Source organism: Lepisma saccharinum, chromosome 25, assembly GCF_977018435.1.
Source record: "Lepisma saccharinum chromosome 25, izLepSacc3.1, whole genome shotgun sequence".
Classification (NCBI taxonomy): Eukaryota; Metazoa; Arthropoda; class Insecta; order Zygentoma; family Lepismatidae; genus Lepisma; species Lepisma saccharinum.
In genome coordinates this window covers 5,469,960-5,489,628 of record NC_139253.1, presented here as the reverse complement: position 1 = coordinate 5,489,628, position 19,669 = coordinate 5,469,960, and the positions used below count along the sequence as shown (strand labels likewise).

General features: G+C 39.9%; 1 protein-coding gene across 5 annotated transcripts in view; it reads right to left on the bottom strand.

Moving 5' to 3' along the window:
* LOC145978916 (agrin-like) overlaps window positions 1-19,669 on the bottom strand; it is a 1,115,983-nt gene that overhangs the window by 286,159 nt on the left and 810,155 nt on the right. For all 5 annotated transcript variants that reach the window (XM_083111886.1, XM_083111888.1, XM_083111890.1 and 2 more), the window contains exon 3: window positions 11,666-11,875. In XM_083111886.1, coding sequence (XP_082968012.1) covers window positions 11,666-11,875 — 210 coding nt within the window. The remainder of the gene's footprint in view (window positions 1-11,665; window positions 11,876-19,669) is intronic.

Sequence of the window (19,669 nt, the reverse complement as noted above, 5' to 3'; positions counted from 1 at the left end):
CCTTTGAAAAGGGGAGAAAGCGAGTAAGCGGAGCAAAACTGTGCGTGCTGCTGCAAACAGCTGGTAGCTATTTTTCCCTCTCCATGCACTCAATTCTCTTCTCATGAGCTCACTGTTGTCCTCTCGAGTCAATACTTGCGCAGATAATTGTTTTAGTTCGCTTGCTCCAGAGAATCCCAGAACAGAATACGGGGTAATTTTGTAACGTTGCTTTTCTGCCAATTTTGCTAATCGCGACGTTGAGGAAGAGTGTTAAAATGAAACTGATGGAGTGTCACTCACAAATAACACATATATTCTGTCCCGGGAATCTCTGGAGCACAAACGAAAACAAGTCTGCGCAAGTAGTGACTCGTGATGGCTCAGCCAATGAACACGTGAGAGGGAACGGAATTGCCTGTAAGTGGTACGCGACAGCAACTACAAGTGCTTGCAGCAGCGTGTACTGCTTCGCTCCGCCCACTCGCTTACTCCCCTCCTCTACCTTTATGCGCGGCCTTGCTCCAGAGATTCCCGGGTTAGAGTATATGACTAGGCCGGGATTCGAACCTTTCGCCGTAGCGCGCTGTGGAAAAAATTCCGCAATGGAGGACAGCTTATGCATAAGGAAACGCTTTTTTCACATACGGCCGGTGCATCCTCTTGTGAAAAATGCAGTAATTGAAAATGTAAAGAAGCGTATTGTTACAACGGCAAAAAATATTAATGCAGCTTAACACAGAGCAGTTATTTATAAATTTCTTCACAATAATGGAAGCCACAGTCCCTGCAAACAATGGATACGGGCAACAATAGACAAATGGAGGCACGGTGTCTTGACGTACGTTTTCCTTCAGCCAATAGCTTAAGAGAAATGCCTTATTCTTCCTCAGAGTCTGAGCTTCATCCATCAGCACGTGAAGCACCTAATGAAGAATTATGTGGTCGCCTCTCGCTTAACGGATGACAGACGAAGTGGAGCGAAGACTGCCTCGCTAATATCTCCAATAGGCCGAGATAAACCGCTACAGACCCACGGAGACCATCAGTGCATGTTAGTGGGGTCGATAAAATACATGAGGGAAGGTTCCATTCTTGCAAGAAAAATCAATTATCTCGAAAACAACGGTAGGAATATTAGAAGGGACTTAGGTGGGCAGGCCATGTGGCACGAATGGTAGAGGAAAGAGGAGTTTACAGGATTCTTGTTGGAAAACCTGATGGTAAGAGACCTGTAGGAAGGCCAAGACGAAGATGGAGGGACAACGTTGAGATAGACCTAAAGGAAATCGATAGGGATGGAAAAGAGTAAATACTTGCTAAAGATAGGGACAGAAGAATATCTGTGTTGCTGCAGCCATGAACCTTCGGGTTTAAGAAGGCTAGAGTGTTAGTTGGTTAGTAATTATATAGAATAATGTAAAATCATTATGCAGAGTGATGAGTATTAATTATGTGTAATAATTACAATAAAATATGTATATTGTCAGTTTATTATATAGATTAATGGCAATAATGGCAAAAAAACAACCTGGTGTTTATATCTGTGTAGTATAGTGTAGTTTGGTTTATTTTACTTCGCTTTTGTGCCACTTGTGGCTAATCGCGACGCTGAGGATGAGTGAGATAATGAAACTGATGAAGAGAGACTCACGAAAGTCGGGTTTCGAACCTGGGACTCATGGCGTCGTAGCACCCTGTGATTACCACTGCGCCACAGGTTTAGCCTAAAATACTGTAGAGTTTCGATAATCCGATGTTCCGTCTAGTAGTAAGAAAAGGAAGAAAAGTTGATCGCCATAAGGTATCTTATCTTTGTTCGTTCAATTATCAAAAAAGAGATATAAAACATCTATTTTGACCAAACAGAAAGCAATAATATTAACGTGTTCATAAATGGCAATGACCACGGATCAGGCTGCAAAATAATGCGAGGTCAAAAGAGGAAACAAAACTTAACAAGAAAATGCTGCGTTGGAAACGGGAATCGAGAACCTATGGAGCAAGCGAAAGAAAACAAGTCCTCTGCGCAAGTACGATTCGCAAGGACTCGACCAATTAACGCGTGAGAGGGAGAACGCGGCTGCAGCTACCAGCAGCGCGTACTGCTTTGTTCAGCCCACTCACATTCTCCCCGTCTTTGCTGTTATACGCAACCTTGCTCCACAGATTCCCGAGACAGTGTGTATACCGACTAAATTTCACTATTAATTCTTTTGCACACATACAAAAGGGATGTATATACTCTGTCCGGGGAATCTTTGGAGCAAGGCCGCACATAACGGCCGAGAAGAGGGAGGAGAAGGGGTGCAATCGAGTGGGCAGAGCGAAGCAATACACGCTGACGCGAAGGCCTTTTCCCCTCCATGTAATCCCGTTCACTCGCGCGTATTCATTGGTGGAGCCGTCTCGCGTGACTACTTGCGCAGTTGGGACAGAGTATATCTGATTATTTATAGGTAAGTCATATATTTTGTTTATACTAATTCCACAGAATTATCAGTACTGGGGTGGGTGATCTAATGTCCGAATTTTTCCGGGTAAAGGCGGCCGAAGCGTGGTGCTCATCACATCAATTTCAAAATGGCCAAGATCGAGAATATACCACTATGTGCTTTCATGCTATATGCACGTGGAAACTTTACCTTATTGTATTGCAAGATCCAAGTATGGTGGGTAATTCCAGAATACAGGGATTTCCCTTTAGATACAACCGTATTTTCACCCTCCTCCCCCTCACAGCACCTATGAAAGTTCGACCGAGCAGAACATTACACCCTCCGCCCGAATGGCAGGTAGGAAAACTGTTGTTTGATCATGCAGGCCGAAATATCACACTTCCAGGCGTAGCTTTTTACAGCCCTAATTATCATGGCTGGACGAGCCGCCGGTCGGGGAATTTCCCCATGTTTAAACAATTTGATGGTGGAACGAGCGTGCGAGACGTCGGCTGTTAGGAGCGCCGTTTCCCGTCGTAAAACATTCCCAGGCACGACACTAGAGCGCGTGCTCGTCGGGGGATTAACCATTCTGTATTCATCCTACACAAGTACTCGGATTCCCGCAACACCAAGCTACAATATATCGCCCTGTTTTACTCAATTCTCACAAGCAAGAGGATTTGTGGATAAAACTCAGCATAACGCTTGTAAAAGTAGCTTACATTGTCCACTACTTCTACACTCTGTCCAGGTAATCTCTGGAGCAAGCAACGAAAACAAGGGCTCAACCAATGAACATGTGATGGCACAACTTTTTAAATAGGTTTACACTTAAGCTTACAGATTGCTTTAAACCGGTTCTCTAACTATTAAAAAACAGCTTCTTGTCCTAGTAACAGTTGTATCAGTGTTTGGATAGGAAAACGCGGTTTCAGCTACCAGCCGTTTACAGCAGCGTTCACTGCTTCGCTCTGCTAGATCTTTTTCTCCCTTTCACTATTGTTATGCGCGGCCTTGATCCAAAGATTCCTGAGACTGAGTGTATATCGCAATATCATCTTTCTTTCGTGCCTACAGATGGGGCAGAATTGTTACATAAACAACTATCTATGCTGCGTTGAGATGAAAGCTTTGATAAATTTCAAAATTACCTAGGAAATCAAAATACAACTTTAGAAGTCGAGCTCTTGTATAAAATAGTGACATGTGATATGATTTTACCATGTACACAGTCATAAATTTCGTGAGCCGTAAGTGAACATTTGAAAACATAACTTTTGAGGATCAAGAAAGTTCTGTAATGATAGGAGAACATCGGTACTATATGGAGAAGTTTATAAGCACTGGAAATTCCCAACATACACACACACTCTTAGACGCCAGGTCAATGTTTCAGGGATACAATTATATGCATTTTACATACTTGTATGTTAGAAATTGCCAGTGCTGATACAACAAAAGTTATCCACATATTCGCCATAACTGTCTTTAGTAAGTTGGCTGCACTGACTTCAGCGTTCGCGTGCTAAAAGGTGGTACTTGTGTGCTTACGTGGCAGAGACTTGATCTTTATCGCTCCATTTGCTTTCTTTTGTCGTTCGGCTGGCACCAAGTAAGAACAGAGATCAGTGATCCGATTTATCTGGTCTCAAGGTGTGTCAGGGGCTGAAACTGATCGCAGGCTTATGCCACCTCATCGACTGTCACCCGTCGGTTCGTCAGAATCATCTCTTGAACTTGTTGAATCTTCCCATCAGTGGAGGATGTTGATGGGCGTGCTGCTAACACTTCGAGCTTCATACAAACTTCTACACGGTAGAGGGCTGTCCCCGTATTGTTCAGAAAGCCTACGACGAATTTCAGCCCCTGACACACCTTGAGACCAGAGAAATCTGATCACTGATCACTTCTCTTCCTTGGTGCCAACGGAGCGGCCATGTTTACTGTGAAACAAAAGAAAGAAAACTGGAGCGATTGAGATAAGACCCCGGCCACGTAACAACAGGAGTACCACCTTTTAGCACTTGAACGCTGAAGGCAGTGTGGGCAACCTAAATAAAGTTTTGGCGAAAGTGCGGATAATTTTTGACTTCCCCTCGTATATAATCCGTCGACCCAAGGGATCCAGCTGGATATATGAATCCGCCATATCCCCTTAACGTGTTAATGTGGTTCAAAATTCCTAAATGCCTGCAGGCTATTTGACTTTTAGTAGTATTTATTTAGAAGTTGCTTCCTTGAAAGGTTTTATTATCGAACACGCTGTGTTGGGACTAGAAAGAAAGAGAGAGAGGAGGCTGGGAGGGAGGGAAGAGAGAGACTCATATTGCAAGCGAGAAGACAAGATTAGATACACTAATTGATTTATGAACACATTAAGTCACCTATTGTTCAATAAACGTGACTTATTGCTTTAAATATGCGCGTGGTGAAGATTAAATTGAAAATTAGTTAGTTTTGGAGATTCGCCGATGTTAAAGTTGTGAGTGAGTTACGAGGAGAAAGTAATATTTATTTTCCATTGCAAAAGAGTTTTCGCCCAAAATGAGAAACTGTATCGCACTTCCTTGATGTGTAACCACTAGTTTCTCGAGGGGCCATACGATGGAAGCGCCAATAAACTGTACAGTCACGGACACTTCTGGGTGGCAACACTCTCATTTACTTTCAATGCAATCATTTACATCCAGAAGTGTCCGTGACTGTACAAGCGGTAATGTTCTATCTCAGGATGTCCAGGAACCGATGTTTCCAACTCAGCAACCGCTGCCTCGGTAGGGAAGTGGAAGATGTAAGGACCGGTATTTGAGAGGTTCTTATCGTTACTTCACTTTATCCTGAAAATACTACTTACGTATACAGGGTGATCATAAAATCCCGGTACCATTACAAAAAAAACATAGCTCTGAAACTGCATGCAATAGAACACTGCTGTTGATTGCAAAATGAGCTACAACTCTCCACGTTTATATGTACACCTCAATGTGTGCCTCTCTAGTTGCTGTCAGAACATCAAGGCGGTCCACTTCTGCCCATACACTCCCCAGCATATCACCAGTAACAGTTAGGATACTTTCCATAGCAACATCTGGAACAGGAGTGCGGTAAACACAGTCTTTGACATACCCCCAGAAGAAGAAATCCAAGGTTGTGATATCAGGAGAGCGCGGTGGCCAGGGAATATGTCCATCACGGCCTATCCACCTGTCAGGAAAATGCCTATCCAGAGACCTTGAACATCCCTGGACCAATGAGGGGGTTCCCTATCTTGTTGAAAAATTATGGTTGGCTGGAATTCCTACAACTGAGGAAGAAGGTACTGTTCAAGCTATGTTTCTTTATAATGATACCGGGACTTTATCTGCAAATGGATATACAGGGTATTCATAAAGTACTATTCTTTATGGGGAGTTTATTCTTTCCTCTAATATATTTTGAGTATATTGCAGAACTTTTGCTTGTAGGTTAGCTTAGGTTAGCAGTTACATAGATGTGCGTAATGTTAACTATTTGATAGATAGTTATCCCCAAGATAATTAGTAGGACTTCCTGAGTTGGGAAGACATTTCACTGAAATATCTAACTGGTAAATGCCAGTTCCTGAGAATGCACTGTCTTCATTGTAATTTCCATAGTTCCTGAATCGAGAATAAATCGTACAAACACGCGAAGATATCAGGAGTTCCCCAGGGTGGAGAGTACACACAGCCGTCGATTTTACCACCAGTATACATGTCTGGCAACACGGGTATAAGGAAGACAGAAGAGTGAAAAGCAGCCCAGGGTGAGGAGAAGGTTTCACCTTGAGGCAAGTCTGTTTCTGCCCCCTCAAAATTAGGCCCCAAGTCTGAACCTGCTCCCTCAAAATAAGGCAACAAGTCTGAATCTGTCCCCTCAAAATTAGGCCCCAATTCTGATTCTGCTCCCTCAAAAATTAGGCTCCATGTCTGAACCTGTCCCCTCAAAATTAGGCCCCAATTCTGATTCTGATCCCTCAAAATTAGGCCCCATGTCTGAATATGTCCCCTCAAAATTAGGCCCCAAGTCTGAATCTGTCCCCTCAATATTAGGCTAATAGTCTTATTCTGCTCTTTCAAAATTAAACCCCAATTCTGATTCTGCTCCCTCAAAATTAAGCCCAATTTTGATTCTGCTCCCTCAAAATTAGGCTCCAATCTGATTCTGCTCCCTCAAAATTAGGCCCCAATTCTGATTCTGCCCCCTCAAAATTAGGCTCCAATCTGATTCTGTTCCCTTAAAATTAGGCTCCAATTCTGATTCTGCTCCCTCAAAACTAGGCTCCAATCTGATTCTGCTCCCTCAAAATTAGGCCCAATTTTGATTCTGCTCCCTCAAAATTAGGCTCCAATGTGATTCTGCTCCCTCAAAATTAGGCTCCAATGTGATTCTGCTCCCTCAAAATTAGGCCCCAATTCCGATTCTGCTCCCTCAAAATTAGGCCCCAATTCTGATTCTGCTCCCTCAAAATTAGGCCCCAATTCTGATTCTGCTTCCTCAAAATTAGGCTGCAACTCTGATTCTGCTCCCTCAAAATTAGGCCACAATTCTGATTATGCTCCCTCAAAATTAGGCCCCAATTCTGATTCTTTAAAATTAGGCTCAAATTCTGTTTCTAGTCCCTCAAAATTAGGCTCCAATTCTGATTCTGCTCCCTCAAAATTAGGCCCTAAGTTACCCCCATGCCAGACTTGACCTTGATTCTCAATTCCACTAAAACAGAGAATAGCACGTTAACGTATATTATGAATCTTTCAAAAGACGTATGTTAATAGACAAATTATCTCTAACGAGCTCCATAGCATTTACGTTGCAGAATGCTTTCTAGAACTGAAATGCTAAAGAATCTTGGAGGAGTGTACTCTGGCGGAGAAAGTGGAACAAAGAGCATAAATGATGAGACACACTCAAAGTGCGAAGGAAGGAATTAGCAAATGTGCTAAGAACGGAATGCGTACGCGACAGGTAAAAGGAGGAAATGTAATATAATTATAGACTGTGAGAAAATTTGGCGGTAAGTAGAAACGAGATGCTCAGAGATCAAAAGACGAACAAAATTAAGGACGTAAGCAATGTGAGAGATGGAAACAGCTTGTTGCAGTTAGAAAAATATAGGCGCGTCTTCTTTCTGAACTTAAACAGTTTAAAGTGCTAAGTGAACTGAACGTACGAATTTTCTCGATCTTAAGTGAAAATGGAGAAGAATGCACAGAAGCCTGCACTTATGTGTTTTTAAGTGAAGGAAATGCTTAAATAGCTTTAAGGATGGATGAACCGAGAAGCGATTGTAAATTTGATTGATTGATTGATTTGGTGCTTTAAGTCCACTTTATGTACAGTAAGGCTAATCGGGACTGGACCTACAGCGTAAAGTTGGTTGATTTGGTGTTTTAAGTCCACTTTGTGCACAGTAAGGCTAATCGGGACTGGACGTACAGCTTAAAGTGGAATCCGAACCACTATGTGCCTCCATGGGGTATCGAACTCGGGACCCCTTGATTACAAGGTGACGACACTATCCCTACGTCATTGGGGAGGCAGTCGCAAGGATGAGGATGAGTGATGATATGATGAAATTGATGAAGGGAGACCCTCAAAGAATACCTATGACTAGGCCGGGATTCGAACCCGACCTTTAGCGTGCTAACCCCTCTTCCACGGAGGTCGGCGAGACGAAACCGATTCTCAGTGTTCGAGAATCTGTGGAGCAAACGTACGAAAACAAGTCATCTGCGCAAGTAATGACTCTACAACCCGTGAGGAGAAGTGAGTGCATGGAGGGGAAACTGCGGCTGCGGATACCAACACGTTTTCAGAACGCTTTCTATACTCGAATTCTCATCACAATTATGCGCGGCCTTGCTACAGATTCTCGAGACGGGTATATCGCAATAACTCATTTAACTCTATTTCGTGCCCACAGATGGGGTAGAATTATTATATAAACAGCTGACTACACTGTGTTGAGATGAGAGCTTTGTAAATTTTGAAATTGTACAGGTAATAAAGATGTAACCCGAAATATCGAACTCTTGTACACAATAAGTGAAACGTAATGTGATTTTGCCATATTAAGGGAGAACATTTTCATAAACTATATATGTAATTGAAATTTTGCGACTTTTCAAAATCCCGAAATGTCTACAACTGTAACGACCAGATCGTCTAAAATTCTTAACCGTTGTGTATGTTGTTTGTACTTATAAATGTATTCGAGGCCGTGAACGAGGTCGGCATTTGCAATTCCGTTATAGAACTAATCATTGCATAATATTTTCTCATTAAGGCTTGATACCATCTCTTTAGCGTTCACAACAGATAATGAGATACTAATATCTAATAATTTTTGGATAAGCTTACTAATGTAATTTGGATTTCAAAATTTGGAACATTTCGTCAGTGTTGCTATAAAACCAAATCATAAAACACCTAAAAATAGCTTTATTAATTTGTATTCAATAATGTTTAAAGTAAATTATCCATCACGACAGCTTTAAGGCAGATTTTCTAAATGCCACGTGGCGTACAACTTGTCAAAGTTTGCATTTGCTTCTCCAGGGTTAATTTTCGAGTATAGTGTCAGGTACGAGTGTCACTTTACTATGAAGCCACACTTCAAATCAAAACCATAAAACTCCAATAAAAATTGTAAGACAGACTGTATGCAGCTCAGGTTTACATGAGGTATCAACTGTTATTTACGAAACGACCTCAAGGCTACAACACTAATCAAGTGAGCTTCAAAACGCCATTTTTGCTATTTTAAAGATGGCGTCTCCTGTACACACTTGCACCAGTGAAGAGGAGTGGATTCTTGCCATCTGTCAGACTAAAACTTACAGAAAATTCTTGGAAAATGAAAATTCAATATCTCTGTACATTCTTATCACACCAGTAAGTTTACTAATGTTTGAGAAAGTTCGACAATGGCCTCAGTTCGCAGGCAGATGGTTTGGAAAGGCCTTCTCAATGGCTCATAAGTGGCTGCACGTGGACCACAAAGACTTATTCTTCTTAAGGTTTACAGGCACCAACTCAAAGTTGAAGATATATGTAAATCAGCAATAGGTCTGTGCTAAAATGCAGCAAACGTGTGCAACCTTACATACAGAAATCTACTAGATAAGAAACAAAAACAAATGAAGGTTTTCATTTGGCTCGCCCTTGTAATAAACACACATACACAAGGTTTTATCTTACAGCATTGAAACACATAAGAAAATCTTTCAAATTTAAATTCGAATATTTCCTATAACAAAGACAGAAAATGATAATAAAATGCAGTTCTGTGTACCATAAATATAAATGAAGAAAATCGAACCATCAAAATTACATTAATTACGATTATCTATGTATACTACTTTAAAACCGCCATGTTCATTTTGACGTTAGCTGGATATCAACGGAAATTTACGCTCTTAGACAGTCATTTTTTTCCTCCAGTAAACTTTGTACAGTGTACACATGTAACTAACGTGTGAATTACATATAGAAAACTTTTATGAACGTAAATGCAGAATACTAGATGTCACTAGAGAACTCTGTACAAAGCTTTACACAATGATTCACATGTATACCTTCCGACGCTACGATGAAGATCAGTGTGCTGGTTATTTTCGTATAAAAGTAAGCGTCATTTGACCCCCTCCCCCAAGAGAGAAGATGCACGACATTCGCTGAAAATCTGCGACTATTACAATTGCGATGGTGGTCCTGGGAAACATGTTTACAGAATATGAACATCTTGAAACAACAAATATTAATAGATTGCTACAAACAACTACATTAATAAGAGAAACAATGAAGGAAAACATTATTTTATGTCCAAGAACATTCGCTTTCAGGAAATAACTTTCCTTCACACGGCATGGTGATTGCATGTTATACATCTCAGTTACTTGTGAATATTTGAAATGGCCCATCTAGGATACCCTTACACACTTGTTTTATTCAACACAATCTTCTCCTTTCATTCGAGATAAGTAAGATATATTTGTAAATATAAGAAATATTGATTCCACTTCTACAGTATGGATTTCCCTTTTCGCCACACGATAATAAGATTTGACAAAAGCAGGGAAATAATTCAAGAAAACGGAAATTTTTTAAGGAAATAGAAAACTGTGTATTTTGTAATGCATAGAAACCTTTCTTACTCCATATCTTTATTAGAAGTCACAACTACAACAAGTTGTAAATATTGTAAATAGAGTTATGGTTAACGAAAAAAAATTGCAGTTTTTAAGATTTGTTTAAATCTTGTTAGCAAAGTAGTGTTTCGGTGATCAAAAATATCGCGAGATATAAATACGTTAGTATAATTTTTGGAGGAATTAAAATAACATTGTTAAGTTCAGATATAGGTGTTCCATTAATGTTAGCAGTTTTAAAAGGAATTATTCTGGATATTAGTTACTGAGGGAGATAAATGTTAAATTGTTTTTGTATTTTTTCAAACAATTTAATAAGGAATTTTTCCTTTAAAACTACAAAGTAAATTGAAATAGATTATGAAAATATTTCATTTAAAATTTGTATATTTTAAATATTATAATAAATGAGTACGTAGTGACATCTATCCTGTACTTTATGGACTAGCGTAGTTGTGTCTGAAGCAAGCCGAGATGCAGATTTCCCTTCATTTAAAATATTTCCCTTTCAACATGATAAGCAGCGCTTATAGTGATAAGCCGTTAGACTAAATGTGAATACATGACTAAGATGTGATCATGTTTTATATCTGGTTTTCGTATTCAACATAAATACATTCTGTTCGAAAACAGATGGTGCTGCGATTCGTTGCATCAGTCACTTAAAGAATATATGCATTAATTGATTGTAATTTCCATCTTGAATTGAATTAAACAAAATAAATTTCTCAATGTAATAATTCAAAAGTAAACAAAATACTGATTGTGCATTTTCAATGTAGTATATTTTCAATGTAGTATAACCTATTGTAAAAGTTATGACAAATTTATAATTTACTGTGAATTTATATTATGAAAATACTTGATATTTTGCAGTGTTCTAATCTCCTAGACAGACCAAAGTTGTATAATATTAATATATACATCCCATGGATAAAAAAACTAAATTTCATTAAGTTGTTTGATTTCCTTAACAATTTTCCACGGATCAACACTGTTTACGATAGTACAGAGTGCGGTTAAATTGACTTTGTTCTTGTTTTCCTTCAGTGTTAAAGAAAAAGATTGTCGACTTACCGCACTCGCCATGGTGCTGCACACGGATGGTATTCTTCTGTTGGCAGGATTTCATTCTCAGCATGCACTCGTTCGCATATGTGACGTCATCGGTTCCACACACGGGAGTGAAGGTACTGGGGCAGTTCTCAGGGCACTCGCAGAGAGCGTTGCCGTCGGCGTCGGTCACGCACTGGGCCCCAAAGGCACAGAATTTCTTTTCGCATGGTTCTGGAAATCATAAAAAAAAATTATCAAAATTAGACTACTCAGAAGCTCAATTTAACAAAATAGTAATTTCACTACAGGACAGATTGATATTCATTAAACAATATCAAAATATGAATATAATTAAACGAAGCCACCGTGAAATGGTCAGCCCACCCAAATATCTTGCATGCCATTTTTAATATAGCACAGAGGAGAGAGAGAGAGAGAGAGAGAGAGAGAGAGGAAATGAGACAAAGTGTCATAGAATGAGATACAGAAACAAAAAGAAATAAATAAATAGATAAACAGCAAGAACGCGAGAAGATAAGGAAGCAAAACAGAAAATGGAAGATGAAAAGACAGAGAAGCAGGATGGAAGCAAGAAGGAAAGGAAGAAAACAGAAGATAAAGAGAGAGAGAAAGGGAGAAAGGAAGATAGAAGAGAGAGGCAGGAAAAAGTGAGAAGGAACCAAAGAGAAACGGAAGAAGGATGGATACAGAAACAGAGGTAAGTTGGTACAAGGAAAGAGAGAAGCAGGAAGAAAGCGAAAAGGAAAGAAAAAGGAAACAGAAGACAGATGGAAAAATGAAAAGAGGAAGGAGAAAGATTGAAAAGAGAGCGAGAAGGAAAGAAAGAAGAAATTTGAAAAAGAGAAAGGAAAGAGATGAAGGAATACAAGGAAAGAAATAAGAGGAAGAAGTAGAAAGAAAGAGAAACCGAGGAAGATATTGAAAAAGACAAAGACAGCAAGAGGATAGAGAGAAAAGTGGATAGAGAGAACGAGATCATCACAATAGTGCTTTAACTTTAAGAAATTTCGTCAACCCTTAAATCTCACCTGATCGACATTCTTTGACGACCAGGAGTAAATTTCAAGACGAAACTCCATCTATACTCTGTCCTAGGAGTCGATGGAGCAAGCGCCAAGTAGTGACTTAAGTGAGTTCAACCAATGAACGCGGGAGGAAAATGGATTGCATGGAGGGGGCAACGAGGTTGGAACCTAGTTGGAGGGCTGTGATCTACTACGTTCGTGATGGAGTTCGCATCACTGCTCCGAAACCAGTGTTGCCAAGTGTAAGATTTTGCAACACTGAATCAAGACATCACGGCTGACGCTAAAACTTAGTGACTTGTTCTAAGATTGGGCGAATTAAACAGTAGTCTCTTGAAACTTTATTTCCCCTATTCCACCACCCAATATTCTTATTAGGCTGTCCCAGGAAGAGATAGAAATTGCAACTTGGGACCTTACGTGGGGATCAAAGTCCAGCAGATAATAAATCATCGCCTGGAATTAGGGTTGGGAGCGTAATAAAACCAGAGCAATAAGTCCTTTATTGAACATCGGAAACTTTTGTCTTGCGCGTCGTGGGATTTACGTCGAAGGAGTTTAGGACCTCATGGCTTGAGATATTTCAGGTCGTTCTGCTGTCGGAATGGATTCGCTTCTGTCCTAAACCAGACCAAACTGCCTCCCAGCGTTGCATTCCATACTTGAGGCCGTGTAATGAGACATTTTGCACCATTTGTTATCAGCGTAATTGCGAATCCGGGCGGCAAATTTTGCGATGTTACAGCGAGGGGGGAACTTGCGATTACTCACCACCCCGTTTAGAACTTTCAGACGGGATTCAAATCCCGTGATTAAGGACGGTCTTGGTTGTATTTATGTTTCCAGGACGGAGATTCAAGTTGACAGACACCCGTACAGCGCGAATCTGTGAGGGACATCATTGGATGTCCACAATGTGCAGATCAGATCCATGGATGCCATAGGGATCTATGAGACATTTATTAAATATCCAGTTGCGGATATCCATTTCTGGATATTCATGGTATCTTCAATTCCGGCCACTTACGGAATCTCCAAATCTTGTCACGCACGGAACCTCCAAATTTGGTCATCCACGGAACCTTCAAATCTGGCCATTCATGGAAATCTCTAAATCTGTCCATCCATGGGTCTGCAATTCTTGACGTCCATGGAATCTCCAATTTTGGGTATGCATAGAGTCTCCAAATGTCCACGTCATCAAAAAATATACAAAAATATTTTCATGTCCATGGGAAGATTTTTGGACATGTAAAAATGTCCCAAATCAATACAATTTATACCCGACGGCCGTGCGACAGCGTAATATACTGTGGAACCGAAAAAAATAATCTCAACTAGAACTCGTTCTGTGGATTCTGGTGCAACTAGTCGTTCCAGTGACCATTGAACCGTCCCAAAGTGTACATTACACCAATGGAATCGCCATTCCGTTAGGCCAGACTCAGTGATGTGCCGTACACTGTAAGTTTACGTCTACATGCGTTGTCTACACGTAATCTACGCGTAGATTACATTGGGTTGTAGTTTACATAGACAATCTAAAGTGCATTAAAATCAATTTTCAAGGCTTTCATGAAAGGAAAGTGACATTTTCAACTATATTGGTTCCTAACGAACTGAAAAGAATCCTATTTACAACAAAATTTCTCTTCTCTTCTATTATAAAATATCGAAGATAAATAGTATGCAAAGAAAACAACAGATGGCAGTCGTGAGGCAGAATTAGTCTTTTCCCCATAAAACGCTAGAATATTTCTTATGTTAGGTTTTTTCTAGGTGAGAAATTGTTCGAGTTTGGAAGAAAGAGTATAAAAAATTCTTCTTACACTCCAGTAACTGATACGCAATATAATTTTGTTTTATTTCCACGGCGCCCTTTGCTAAGTTATCACCTTTCGCCATGTTGTTTTCATAGATTACCTCATCTACGTGTAGAATGTAGACTATCGTTGTTTACGCGGAAACGCACATCACTGGCCAGACTTAGGTCTTATTAGAAGATTCGCTTCTGTTGGTAAACGGGCGCGAACATTAGTAAAGGTATTTGTATCCATCGTCGGAAACATCTCATTTGATTTCTTGTTTGTAGGTCGAGTACAAGAGACTCCCCAAGCACATAATATAAATGGAAATAAAATAATAGTTTATTATTATTATACATTTTTGTATAGGCTTGAACCTCCCTACAAAAATCTCTGGGCAACGTTCACGACACTAACACACAGGCACTACATAATATTATATAGTTAGCGAATATATCTATAATGTATATTATGTCTTGGCATAATACGATGTGAACACACTCCTATTCTTTGCCCTCCCCCTCATGAAAATCTAACTATTATATTCCACCTTCAATAACATATCAGAATGATGTTTAAGAAAATTCCATGGATAACCCACATCTAATTATCTGCTTATACAAAAAATCAATGTGTTTCGAAATTGAAAAGAAAGGCTTTTTTGGAGTAAAAAGACTGAAGGAAATACGGCCCCATTGATTGTATTGGATTATCGATCTCCCGTCGATACCAACGCCATCTATATTAAATTATCCTGTTAGGCAGAGCATACGCAGACCTCAATTATAAATATAATAGGGAATCCAGTTTCACAAGATAAATGGGTTCCCGGTATCATCTGGAATTGACCACAAGTGAGGGTAAGTGTGTACGCAGCATCTATTTTTTATCTGACATGTTGGAACAAGGGAAGGGTATCTGGTGGATCTGACAAGCATTCAAATCAGAACCGGAATGGTGGTATCGTTCATCTCTTGTTGGTTATGGATACTCTGATTTTCGACCAGATTTAATTATGAAGGACGGATATTCATATCGTCCGATGTAGGCATTCAGTCTCTTTATTCTTTTTACATCGGAGCTACAGTATCTTTTAGACAGGGCGCCAATTAACTGGGGAAAGGGGGCATTTTCCCCACTAGATCCAAGTTCTCTTTGCAACAGAGGTAAATTAATTATGACTGACCTCTCATGAAAAATATTCCTGGGGGCTGCTTTACCATCACTTCTTTCTAGCGTCGTCACTGTCTGTCTAGCTCACCTTTCTGCGAGAAACTTCTAGAACTATTGATAATAAAGAAAGAATCACACACACATACAGAGAGAGAGAGAGAGAGAGAGAGAGAGAGAGAGAGAGAGAGAGAGAGAGAGAGAGATAGAGACAAAGAAACGAGAGAGAGAAATGGAAAGAAGTAGATATATGAAATAGTGAGAGATAGGGAGAATAGAGAAACGAATAGAGAGTTGGGAGAGATAAAATTTGAAAGGGAACAACAGGTGAAAAGGGAAAATAGAAATGAAAGAACAACAGAATAAAAGTGATAGAGAATCAAACAGAAATACACATACCAGTAAGAAAGGAAACAAGAAAGTAGAGGGAGAGAGAAACAGAAGGAAGTATGGGAGAGAATAAGGAAGTGAAAGAAAGAAAGAGAAAAGTCTCAAGGAGAAGTAGATACACGGATAAAGAAAAACCAATAGTAGAAAAGAAACAGAAAAAATAGAAAATTTGGGAGAACAACAGTTGAACATGTAAGGTAGATAGAAAAACAAGCAAGAAAGAGAGAAAAAGAAACGCCAGTGGCGGCGATTAGGGGGCAGTTGCCACCTTTTTGCCACTTTTGCCCCCGCACTATGCTAAACTTTATCTACCAAGCGAAAGTAAATTATCCTTGCCCACCTAGTTTTGAAACCCAATCGCCGCCACTGAGAAACACTAATAGAAAGAAAGTTATTCAAAAAAGGAAACAGAAAGAAACATGTAGTTAAGAAACAAAGAATTAAAGGATTGAGAGAAAAAATGACAGAAGGAAAGATTTTGAGAGACTAAGAAAGTGAAAGAAACAGAGAAAAATCTTAACAGACATGACTAAGAAGGGACAGACTGGAACACCAACAAGGGTTGCCCAATCCGAGCGATATGTAAGCGACAAGCGACACGTGTATATTGTCATGTTGCTTCGGTACGAAATATTGAATTTATATGGAAAGGCTAGTTTCCGAATGACAAGTGTCGCTTGACGCCTCGGTCAGAAAGCCCCTTAGGTGTTTTCGGATATGAACGACAAACCAACATGCGATATGTTACTCTTTCAAACCTAGATTGAGAAATAAATGGGATCTTTCGAATCAAAACGACACTAAAACCTGCAAGTATCGCTCCGACTGGTCCGTTTTGTTAACTAATGACGTGGATCGTGTCGCCGCGGTCTGTTGGTGGCACTTTCGCAGTGAAACCTCATGCCGCTCTATGCTTTTCACTTTGGTTTGAAAGCTGCTTAAGAGAGCTTTCATACTGAAGCGACAAGTGTAAACAAAATCTTACGAAATAATTTCAACCTTTCGTACAAAAGCGACACGGCAAACTAAAAGTGTTGCCCGGACTGGGCCGTTTTCTCAATATAGTGTATCGTCTCGCCGCCTTCCGGTAAACGCGCATGCGCAGATTGGACATATCCGTGTCACTTGCCACTTCGATGTGAAACCCTTGTCGCGTGTCGTTTCGGTCTGTAAGCTGCCTAAAGCATAACGTCCACCGAGACGCGGATAATTGCAGCAACAGACGCGTTTCCGGCGGCTAAGTGCGCGATAACCGTTAAGATAACCTCCAGACTTCTGGCATGGAAATTCCCGCTTCGGTTCCGCGCGATTCCCTGCAGTGGGCGTTACATCATTTGATTTCAATAGAAGCAGACAACAGAAGTTATGCTGCTTTCTGTTGCAGCGTTTCTCTGCGTCTCAGTGGGCGTTGAGTGGGTAGGAGGAAAATATCCCCTCCCCCCTTTTCTGTGTTTGCCACTACTTGAACGAAATTCATTGATGAACGCCCAATGCTGCTTCGAAAATGTGGAAACACGTGACATTACTAGCGCGAGAAATAAACCAGTGCTTTCAGAGAATAAATCGTGATATCATGAATCAGCTAATTCATTATTTGCGAGCACCAGGCCACTTGAGGGCACTGAGAACTGATCCTGTGATAGAAATAAGCAGGATGCTCTTTTTGAGTCCTCGGACAAAAGCAGCAAGGCTGTCAATGGGAAGGCAGAGCTAGGAAATCTGAGCTAATCAGGGCGATTTAGTTGCCATTGAGGACGGGACTAACGAGCCAATTTGAAAGGTAGTGTGAGGGGGGAAGTGGTCAATGGCGAAGAGACCATCGTGAGCATCCCAAGTGATCTCGAGGAACCGAGGAGAGGAGGGGAGAGAGGGAGATCAATCTCGGACAATCCGCTCTTGCAGGAAATGACGTTGAGTTGAGATATCTGCATGTAAGGTTCGATAAAATGACCGATGTTCAAAATGCTGTGTGTTGCAAATGCAGGGGAACAATTCGAGGAAGGGATTTGGCAGGATCATAACTTTCATAAATGGGAATACATAGCCTGTAGTTTTTAATATGCATCAAGATAGTAATCTTTCCAGTCAGTTATACTTTACATTCATGAAGGAGTTAATGCTGTTGATTTTTGTTTACATCCAGCAAGGAGTTTATGTTTTGAGTTGGATTTATTGCCACATGCAAGGAGTTTGTGTTTTCAGTCGGTTTTGCTTTACATCCATCAAGGAGTGTATGTTTTCAGTTGGATTTGTTGCCATATCCTCCAAAACGTCTGTGTTTTCAGTCAGTTTTGCTTTACATCCATCAAGGAGTGTATGTTTTCACTTGGATTTGTTGCCATATCCTCCAAAAAGTTTGTGTTTTCAGTCAGTTTTGCTTTACATCCATCAAGGAGTGTATGTTTTCAGTTGGATTTGTTGCCATATCCTCCAAAACGTCTGTGTTTTCAGTCAGTTTTGCTTTACATCCATCAAGGAGTGTATGTTTTCAGTTGGATTTGTTGCCATATCCTCCAAAACGTCTGTGTTTTCAGTCAGTTTTGCTTTACATCCATCAAGGAGTGTATGTTTTCAGTTGGATTTGTTGCCATATCCTCCAAAACGTCTGTGTTTTCAGTAAGTTTTGCTTTACATCCATCAAGGAGTGTATGTTTTCAGTTGGATTTGTTGCCATATCCTCCAAAAAGTTTGTGTTTTCAGTCAGTTTTGCTTTACATCCATCAAGGAGTGTATGTTTTCAGTTGGATTTGTTGCCATATCCTCCAAAAAGTGTGTTTTCAGTCAGTTTTGCTTTACATCCATCAAGGAGTATGTTTTCAGTTGGATATGTTGTCATAGTCTCCAAGGAGTTCATGTTTTTAGAGGGAGAGAGGGGCTATTATTTTTATCATCATCATCTTCATCACTGTTGACACAATCCCTCATGTAGACTTATGTATTAAAAGTTGTGACACAAACTTCTAAAATAATTTTCTTGTTCCCGAAACAGGCCATGCAGTTCCATTACAACATTTCGAATAAAATAGTAGTTTAAATTCTTGTGCGAGTTCTGGCCATGATGCTCTCTCTAATGTGGTTGTAGTATTTATTTATTTAACAAAATACAACACGTGTAAACACAGTGCGAATTAAGCTTATTGTTTGGGTAGGGGTGTGTTCGTGACTTCATCTAGGGACATAGGTTTTTTTGGGTATGCAAATTTGTATTTTCATTAAATTTTATGATAACATTTACACGTAATTTAGATAGAGAATATTTACATTCTAATAAAACCCAAACTCGTACACAAAAACGAGATATCGAACTAGTATCACCTAAAATTTGACAAAATTTCGATTTCCAAGTTCAAACTTAATGTTCATCTAATCCATAGGATACTTGTAAATACTTTAATACATGTAAAATATTTAATCACTGTGCACGAAATATTTTTAAATTGTGCTTGTAACATAGTTATGAAATGGTATACTATATGTTTTCAGTTCTATTTTCTTTGAGGGGAATGAAAACATCCCTGGTAGGAACAAAAATAATTTTCTTTTGCTGGGATTGTTTTTCTTTTTGTGAGAGGAAAATCTCCGGCATCCCCACGTTAATTCGCACACTGGGTATA